General features: G+C 52.5%; 1 protein-coding gene across 1 annotated transcript; it reads right to left on the reverse strand.

Moving 5' to 3' along the window:
• Window positions 1–1314: 1314 nt before the first annotated feature.
• Window positions 1315–4755, reverse strand: LOC141039181 (uncharacterized). Its single transcript, XM_073506498.1, has 5 exons — window positions 4501–4755; window positions 3451–4419; window positions 2738–3217; window positions 1984–2339; window positions 1315–1399 (listed from the first exon to the last, which is right to left on the reverse strand). The coding sequence occupies exons 1-5, from the start codon at window positions 4753–4755 to the stop codon at window positions 1315–1317; spliced, it is 2145 nt and encodes a 714-aa protein (XP_073362599.1).
• Between the last annotated feature and the right edge of the window lie 5204 nt (window positions 4756–9959).

Below are 9959 nucleotides of genomic sequence, written 5' to 3' on the forward strand. Positions count from 1 at the left end.
AAACCTAATTCGTCCTCTCCCGGTGCAGGATCGCAAAGACGAACGGTTCCGGAGACCTGCTCTCTCACGCGCCGATGCACGCCGACGTTTGGGATGGAGTAGACTACGATGGCGGCGCAAGTTGTGAGATGAGGCAAAACCCTAGGTGTTTTTCGGTGTGTCACTGGCCGCAGCCGGTAGCTGTATATATATATTAGGACCAGAGGCGGTATTGTGTCGCGACCACAATCCCAAACCGACTCGGTTTCTAATTCGTATACTTACCGGACAAGTAATCAAAAACTTGTCTGCCAAGACATAAAAATAAAACGGCAAAAGGAAGCTGCGCTCCTGCAAGGAGACGGACCGGATTTCGGCGGACCATTCACGCGCATGTCGCATGTACGCCTCGCCTCGCCACGCCACGCCACGGCCCGGCCAGGCGAGGCGAGGCGAGCGAGCGCGCGCGTGTGGTTTTCCCTTTCTCTTCTCACACACCACTTAGAGTGGTGGAGAGAACCCACTATATTAAGAGGTCCAACTCTTCTTCAACTTCCGGGGTGGGACTAAACTTAGCACCACCACTTGCCATTTTACACATGGGCTTTGAGATTTCAGAAATTGCTATGGGCCTAGCCCATTAATTCTAACAGGCGCTTGTGTCTTTATGTTAGCATTTTTCATTTCGTACTCCAGCATTCATATTGCTACTAATTGAAAAGTTCCTGCCGGTCGTGATTAGGGTAACTTAGCTCGGTGCGTTTGTGGCGGGTTCCTGCGTCGTGAGAGCGCGCTCCTTCAGGGCTTCGACCTCTGCGTGCCCTATGCTCCTGCGGGCGCAGCTGGGGCGCCGGAGCAGCTTAGAGATCTTGCCGGGGGGGGGGGGGGAGGGGGGTGCTTCTTTCTTGCGGACCGGACGGCTTCGGAGTCTCGGGAGGTGCTCGCTACTCGCGGGGCCCCTAGGGGTCGCGAGGACTCAGGGCCTCCGGAGGTGCCTTCACAGGGCATCGCACCCCACGGAGGCGCCAAGACGCACCTCACGCATGGTCCCTTGATAATGAGCCGGACCACGGGTGCTCTTTCCTCAGTCATCCTTCTCCTGGCAGCGATTTCGGGTTAGAGCCCCCGAGCGAGGGTCGATCGTCACTGGTACGTTGGGTCATGATGCCCGGCGAGGCCAGGAGATGAGTGCTCTGGGGGCCAGGGGCCGAAAGCGGCCGGAGGCAATATGTGCCCGCCGGCTCGCCCGAGGGCATCGCGCGAGGATTAGGACGCCAAGGTTTTGGCGAGGTGTGCGCGTGGGTAGGCCCCGCTGCCACCGCCGCCTGGGCCGGGTCAGGTGTACACACTGTGCCCAGCCCCCGCACGCGGGACGCTCGGGAGGGAGCGACGGGCAACTGCCACTCCCCTTAAAGCAAGACTGAAGAGGAAAAAAGGCTGCAAGGAGAAAAATTCCCATCCCTTTTGAATAAAGACGCGAGAACTTCAAACTTCATTCCAAAAAGTGGCAAATTTGGTTACAAAAGCGAGCAAAAGAACGGCCGCGTCCGACACCTATACTAGTCTTCTAGTCTTCCCACCAGCGCGGAGCATGGGGCCTCCACTAGGCGTGGGCATAGTCGCTGAAAGACCGTGTCATCTGCCAGCATGGAGGATGGGGCTTCCACTTGGGCGTGGGAGGGAGCCCCCGCGGGGTCGAGGAGCGACGTGCCGGGAGACTCCGGGGCGTGTACAACCCCACTCATTATTACGTGAGAGTGTCACGGATAGAATTTGCGGAAATGCTGGATGTTCCAAGCATTCTTGATGGGAACCCCGTCCTGCGTCTCCAGGCGTACGGCGCCAGGCCTGGAGACGCGGGCGACCCTGAACGGGCCCTCCCACATGGGCGACAGCTTGTGGAGGCCCTCCCTGGAGAGGACCCGCCTCAAGATGAGGTCTCCCACCTCGAGGGTCTTGGAGCGGACGCTGCGGCAGTGATACCGCCGTAGCGCCTGCTGGTACCTTGCTGCGCGAAGCGAGGCTTGGCGGCGGGCCTCCTCCCTAAGCACGAGATCTGTTCCCCACGAGGCATCCTGACGCGCCTCGTCGAACACCAAGACCCGCGGGGAGTGATGCTTGACCTCGTGCAGGAGGACCGCCTCAGCCCCGTAGACGGGGAAGAATGGGGTCTCGCCTGTGGGCTTAGTCGCGGTGGTGCGGATGGACCACAACACGGACTGAAGCTCACCGAGCCAACCCCTGCCGCAGGACTCAAGATTCCTCTTGAAGCTCCTCGTCTTGAGGCCTCTCAGGACCTCTGTGTTGGCGTGTTCAGTCTGGCCGTTGCTCCATGGGCGTGTCACCGAAGAGTAACATATCTGTGTTCCAAGGTTAGCATAATATGTCCTAAAGAGGTTGCTTGCGAATTGTGAACCATTATCAGTATTGATACGGTTGGGGACACTGAAGCGACTCACAGGCCCTTGATGAACTTGACGGCCGAGCCGACAGGAATGGCGCACATGGGCTCCACCTCCGCCCACTTGGTGAACTTGTTGATGGCGATGTAGAGGTAGCGGTAACCACCAGCCGCCCGAGGGAAAGGGCCCAGTATATCTAGCCCCTAGACCGTGAACGGCCAAGAGAGCGGGATGGTCTGGAGGCCCTGAGCGGGCTGATGGATCTGCTTGGCATGGAACTGGCAGGCTTCGCAGGATCGGACCAGCTCGGTGGCGTCATGGAGCGCCGTGGGCCAGTAGAAACCGCTGCGGAATACCTTTCCCACAAGGGTGCGAGACGAGGAGTGATGCCCGCAGTCGCTGCCGTGGATGTCGGCCAACAGCTCGCGTCCCTGCTCCTTGGATATGCACCACATCAAAACATCGATGGGGCGCCTGCGGTACAACTCACCGTCATGCAAGCAGTAAGCGGTGGCCTGGCAAGCCACGCGTTCCGCGTCCTCCTCCTTCTCTAGCAGGGCGCCATGGAGCAGGTACGCCTTGAACTCCTCAGTCCAATCTCCCGCCTGAGGCTCCAGCACCAGGAACAGACGGGCTCCTGAGGCCGGGTTGCAGGCTGGGGCGCTCGGGGATGGAGTCGGTGGCAGTTCTTCCTGAAGCAACGCTGGGCCTGCAGCCGGGGGTGCCGCTGATGGCTTGAAGAGCCTCTCCTCGAAGATGCCAGGCTCCCGAGGTTCGCGGCGGGACGCTCTCCTGGCAATGTCTTCTGCTTTCTTGTTCGCGCCGCGCGGGACGTGCTGCAATTCCGAGGAAGCGCCTTTCAACTTTACGTACCTCTTCCAAGTATGCTTCCATGTGTTCGTCCTTTGGCTTGTACTCCTTGTTGGAAAATGACGAGGAGCTAGGAGTCGCCCTTGACGGTGAGGTGCTTGACCCCTAGGGCGGCGGCGGCCCTAAGGCCAACGATCAAGCCCTCATACTCCAGGATGTTGTTGGAGACCTTCTCGCCATGCTGGAAGCAGAGCTGCACGGCGTAGTAGAGCTCGTCCTTGGTCGATGAGATGAGTACAGCTCCAGCCCCCGCGCCCCGCCGCGTGAAGGCTCCGTCGAAGTGCATGACCCAGCCGTCAGGCGCCTCTGGGGTAGCGCACACGCATCCCACAACACGGTGCTGACGAAGTACACCGGATGCTTGATGAGGGGCGGGTGTTGGCACCGTCCTGCTCCGCGTGGGGTTCATGGGAGTCGGGGGCCTCGCGGGCCATTGGGACGACGGGGACCTCAGGAGCGCCGTCTTGAGGCGGCGAAGACTGCGTGACCCCTCGAGGGTCACCCGCTTGGCGCCCGCGCCGGCGCGTTCCTCCAGGACCGCTACGAGCGCCGCACTGGCCGAGTGGGGGGTGGCCGCCAAGTAGAGCACCAGGGGCTCGGGAGGACGAGGCGCCACCATAACAGGTGGGCTCATGAGGTATCTCTTGAGGTCCTGGAAGGCGTCCCCTGCTTCTGGGGTCCACTCGAAAGGGCCCTTCCTCTTCATCAACTTGAAGAAAGGGAGGGCGCGCTCGCCGAGCTTGGAGATGAAGCGCCCCAAGGAGGTCACGCAACCTGCGAGCTTCTGCATTTCTTTGAGAGTCTGAGGTGGGCTCATCCTTTCTATTGCCTTGGTCTTCTTGGGGTTAGCCTCGATTCCCCGATGTGATACGAGGAAGCCGAGCAGCTTGCCGGACGGGACCCCGAAAACGCACTTCTCTGGGTTAAGCCTCAGGTTCACTCGACGCAAGCTGGCGAACGTCTCCTTCAAGTCCTCGAGCAAGGTCCTCGCCTCTCGTGACTTGAACACAACGTCGTCGACATATGCCTCAGCATTTCTCCCGAGCTGCTGCCCCAAAGCGATGTGCATCAATCGCTGGAAGGTCGCGCCAGTGTTCCACAGTCCGAAGGGCATGCAGGTGTAGCAATACACGCCGCACGGGGAGAGGAAGGCTGTCTTCTCGACATCCTGCACCGCCATCTTGATTTGGTGATAGCCTGAGAAAGCGTCCAAAAAGCACAGCAAGTCGCATTCGGCGGTGGAGTCCACAATCTGATCGACGCGCGTGAGCGGGAAGGGGTCCTGAGAACAAGCCTTGTTGAGACTCGTGAAGTCGACACACATGCGCTCTTTTCCACCCTTCTTGGGGACAATAATTGGGTTGGCCAGCCAATCCGGGTGCCGCACTTCCCGAATGACACCAGCTTCTTGCAGCCTGCGGACCTCTTGGACGGTGAACGCTTGCTTCTCTTGGGCTTGCCGCCGTGCCTTCTGCTTCACTGGGCACGCATTGGGGCACACCATCAAATGGTGTTCGATCACATCCCGCGGAATGATATGTCTCCATCGTATCTACTTTTCCAAACACTTTTGCCCTTGTTTTGGACTCTAACTTGCATGATTTGAATGGAACTAACCCGGAATGACGCTGTTTTCAGCAGAATTGCCATGGTGTTATTTTTGTGCAGAAATAAAAGTTCTCGGAATGACCTGAAACTTCACGGAGAATATTTTTGGAATTTATAAAAATACTGGCAAAACAATCAAGACCAAGGGGCCCACACCCTGTCCACAAGGGTGGGGGGCGCGCCCCCTGCCTTGTGGGCCCCCTGGTGCTCCACGACCTCAACTCCAACTCCATATATTCACGTTCGGGGAGAAAAATATCAGAGAGAAGGATTCATTCCGTTTTACGATACGGAGCCGCCGCCAAGCCGTAATCTCTCTCGGGAGGGCTGATCTGGAGTCCGTCCGAGGCTCCGGAGAGGGGAATCCGTCGCCGTCGTCATCATCAACCATCCTCCATCACCAATTTCATGATGCTCACTGCCGTGCGTGAGTAATTCCATCATAGGCTTGCTGGACGGTGATGGGTTGGATGAGATTTATCATGTAATCGAGTTAGTTTTGTTAGGGTTTGATCCCTAGTATCCACTATGTTCTGAGATTGATGTTGCTATGACTTTGCTATGCTTAATGCTTGTCACTAGGGCCCGAGTGCCATGATTTCAGATCCGAACCTATTATGTTTTCATGAATATATGTGAGTTCTTGATCCTATCTTGCAAGTCAATAGTCACCTACTATGTGTTATGATCCGACAACCCCGAAGTGACAATAATCGGGACCACTCTCGGTGATGACCGTAGTTTGAGGAGTACATGTATTCACTATGTGTTAATGCTTTGGTCCGGTACTCTATTAAAAGGAGGCCTTAATATCCCTTAGTTTCCAATAGGACCCCGCTGCCACGGGAGGGTAGGACAAAAGATGTCATGCAAGTTCTTTTCCATAAGCACGTATGACTATATTCGGAATACATGCCTACATTACATTGATGAATTGGAGCTAGTTCTGTGTCACCCTATGTTATAACTGTTGCATGAATAATCGCATCCGACATAATTATCCATCACCGATCCAATGCCTACGAGCTTTTCACATGTTGCTATTTGCTTAGTTACTTTACAGTTGCCACTGTTACAATTACTACAAAATTACTACTGTTACTTTTGTCACCGTTACCGTTACTTCCATACTACTTTGCTACTAAATACTTTGCTGCAGATATTAAGTTATCCAGGTGTGGTTGAATTGACAACTCAATTGCTAATACTTGAGAATATTCTTTCGCTCCCCTTGTGTCGAATCAATAAATTTGGGTTGAATACTCTACCCTCGAAAACTGTTGCGATCCCCTATACTTGTGGGTTATCAAGACTATTTTCTGGCGCCGTTGCCGGGGAGCATAGCTTTATTCTTTGAGTCACTTGGGATTTATATCTGCTGATCACTATGAGACCAAGATTTATCCCTCAACTACGAGGGGAGGTAAGGAACTACCATCTAGCTCTGCACATGATTCTCCTTCTGTTTTGAGTAAACTTGCGACACCTAAACCTGCTTCTGCTATTAATACTTATATGTCACATGTTATTGATGATGCCACTTCTGCTATGCGTGATACTTATGATGAAACTACTTCTATGCTTGATACTACTGTGCCACTAGGTGAATTTCTTGATGAACAACTTGCTAGGGCTAGAGAGAATGAAATTATTGAAACTGATAATATTGATGATGAAGATTCTCCCCCTAGATATGAATTGCCTGTTGTGCCTGAGGGTTATGTTATGGATGAAGAAACTGCTAGAGACTTTCTTCCTTGCAATGATAGGAATGATCTTAAGAAATTATTAGCTAAGCTGAAAGAAAAGTCTTTGAATGCTAGAATGAAAAGTCTTTCAATTCCTTCAATTTACAGTCGGAGTGCTGTCCAAATTATATCATTCTTATTCCTTCCCTATCTTGTTTTAACCGGAGTGGTTTAAATATCTATCGTGTCACTTAACTCCAAAGTTCACATGGTGTTCCTTGTTCCTCTTTGATAACGGAGCGTTTTAAATTTTGTTCACCTCCGTCGTGTCATTTCTTCAAGTTTTGCGACCTCTCAAGGTTCAATGGTTTCACTCGTTTGTCAAGAAGCAACTTTTGTTTTACCTCTTCCTCTTTCTTTTTCCCGGTGCCATCCTAGATCTCGGGACGAGATCCTCTCGTAGTGGTGGATTGTTGTAACACCCCGGATGTAACTTTCCATATTTGTAACTCCAACTCTTGCCATTTTCGGCTATGTGTTATGATATTCCCTCCGTGGTCGGGTTTTGTTTTTCGTTTTGCATTTTGTTCATGTCATGCATTTCATATCATGTCATCATGTGCATCTCATTTTGCATACGTGTTCGTCTCATACATCCGAGCATTTTCCCCGTTGTCCGTTTTGCAATCCGGCACTCCCACCCCCTCCGGCGCACTCCTCTTGTTTCTTTTCGTGAGCGGGTGTTAAACGTTCTCGGAATGGACCGAGGCTTGTCAAGTGGCCTTGGTATACCAACGGTAGACCACCGGTCAAGTTTCGTTCCAATTGGAGGTCGTTTGGTACTCCAACGGTTAACCGGGTAACCGCAATGTCCGTTTGTGTGTTGCAGCAAAACCCCCCTCCAAACAGCCCAAAACACATATAACTCACCTCCATGCTCTCGGTCGTTCGATCACGATCGTGTGGGCGAAAACCGCACCCCGTTTGGACTCTCCTAGCTCCCTCTAGCTATAAATAGGTGTCTTCCCCCGAATTTTCGCGCAGTCCAACCCTAGCTCCGCTCCCTCTCCGCCGCCGGACACGTCCGGATCGGACCGGACGCGTCCGCCGCCGCGCCCCGCCCAACCGGAAGCTGCCATGTGGCGCGTCCGCCGCCCCCGCGCCGCCGGCCCGCCAGCCCCGCCGCGGGCCCCCGAGCCCGTTCGCCGCCTCGCCCGCTCCCTCCGCCTTCCCGCGCCGGCCCCGCCGCCCGCGCCCGCGCGCGCCGACCGCCGCCTCGCCTCCGTCGCCCTGCATCGCCGCCCCGCCGCCTGCGCTCCGCCGCCCCGCCGCTGCCGCCCTCCGCCCCGAGCACCCGGCCTCGCCCCTCGCCCGCCGGCGACCTCCTCCGCCTCCCCGCGCCGGGATCCGGCCGGATCCGGCGAGGTCAGGCCCGGATCCGCCATCTCCGGCAAGCCCCGCCTCCTTCCCCGCTATCTCCGGCAAGCCCCGCGCCGGCGAGCCTCGGTTCCCGTGCCTCGTTGACTTTTTCCCCGAGGTTGAATTTCTCTAAGTCACATGCATTTTACAATATATGCTCATGTTCATCGCATCATAACTCTCTGTATACTACTCCATTTCGTGCGTGTATTATATCAAAATGTTCGTCTCGTGATGCTCTTCATTTTGTTCCATTGGACCATGTTCATTTGAGTCCAGTTTGATGCACCAAATCTCTGGTGCAAGAGTGCTAGTTGCTGTTACCTGCTGTTACTTAGCAGAACTTGGAGATTTATTATTTTTGTTGCATTTAATCTGTGCATCTTATGGGCATGAGCTCTACATGTGTTTTGTTGTATGCCATGCCATATTTACATAGGTGTATGCCATGTATTTTTGTGATCCCTGTGGTGACTAGCACAAGCATGCAAACTAGGCTTCGTGATGTTTCTGATTTCAGGGACTTTGTAGTTTTTCTAAGTCTTTGTCTGCTGTTATTTCGTTGCCATGTAAACTTGATGCTACAGAGAGATCCATGCATATTTTGGAGATGTTCAGTAAGGATGTTTTGTAGATATTGTTGTAAGTGATCCATTCCTGCCCTTATTTGCATTTATGGAGTGCCAGAGCATGACTCAATCTTCCTCTACGTTTGCTATAAAATATTTCTGGCAAATTGTTTACGTGTTATTCAATTTTGCCAAGGTTGTTGTGGTTATTTCATACATGCTATGTAATTGCTCTTGCCATGGATAGCTTTATAAACATGCCATATTGCTGTAGGTATGCTTGTGTTGTCATGCATTGCTTTGTAGTGAGTGCATCAAGCTCACGAAGATGCCCTCATAATGTTTGTTTCTGCCATGGTCTGTTTTCTGCCAATGAAACCTGTTAACGAAACTTGCTTTGTTTACATGGTTGCCATCATATCTTCTGTTCCTTTTTGGCTTATCGTCATCAAGGGACTTTTGTCATATGCATTTAGTAGATTACTGCCATGCCTTGTTTTGCCATGTTAAGTTTCTGTAGCATGTTTTTTTCGTGCTCTGAACATTGCTACCTGATGCTGTTTTCTGCCATGTCCAGTAATTTCACAAAGTCCGTGAACCTGTTATCTTTTGCACTTTTGTCATGCTTGTTTGAGCCTGTTATGTTGTGTTCTAGCCGTAGCTCAGTGTTCATATTTTGTCAAGCATCTCCTGTAGATTACTGTCATATGCTTTGTTTCTATGTTGGAGTGCTGTAGCATTGTTACTTGTTGCATTCTAAGTGCTATCATGCTGTTTATCGCAGAATCGTGTCATTCTTGTTTTGCTTGCCATTTGCAAACCGTGCATCTGTTTCCGGTGATATTTATATCGATTTCGACCGAAATCATCTCATCTTTCCAGTGGCATGCTTGGTTTGCCAAGTTACTGCCTTGTTCACCATTTTCTTTCCGGAGCACGCATATGCATCGCATATCATATCTTTTATATCATTCATGTATCGCTTCATGTTGCTTGTGCATTTTCCGTGATTGATTGTGGTTCCATTGCTTGTGTTCTTGTCTTGGGTAGAGCCGGGAGACGAGTTCGTGAACGAGGAACCTGTTGAGTACGCTGACGAGGATCAAGCTTTCGACAACTCTGAGAACCTTGAAGGCAAGATGATCATACCCTCGAAATCACTTCTATCTTTGCTTTGCTAGTTGTTCGTTCTATTGCCATGCTGCGCTACCTACCACTTGGTATATCATGCCTCCCATATTTCCATGTCAGCCTCTAACCATCCTTTTCCTAGCAAACCGTTGTTTGGCTAAGTTACCGCTTTTGCTCAGCCCTTCTTATAGCATTGCTAGTTGCAGGTGAAGTTGAAGTTGGTTCCATGTTGGAACATGGATATTTTGGATATCACAATATCTCTTATTTAATTAATGCATCTATATATTTGG

This window comes from Aegilops tauschii, chromosome 1 (assembly GCF_002575655.3).
Source record: "Aegilops tauschii subsp. strangulata cultivar AL8/78 chromosome 1, Aet v6.0, whole genome shotgun sequence".
Taxonomy (NCBI): Eukaryota; Viridiplantae; Streptophyta; class Magnoliopsida; order Poales; family Poaceae; genus Aegilops; species Aegilops tauschii.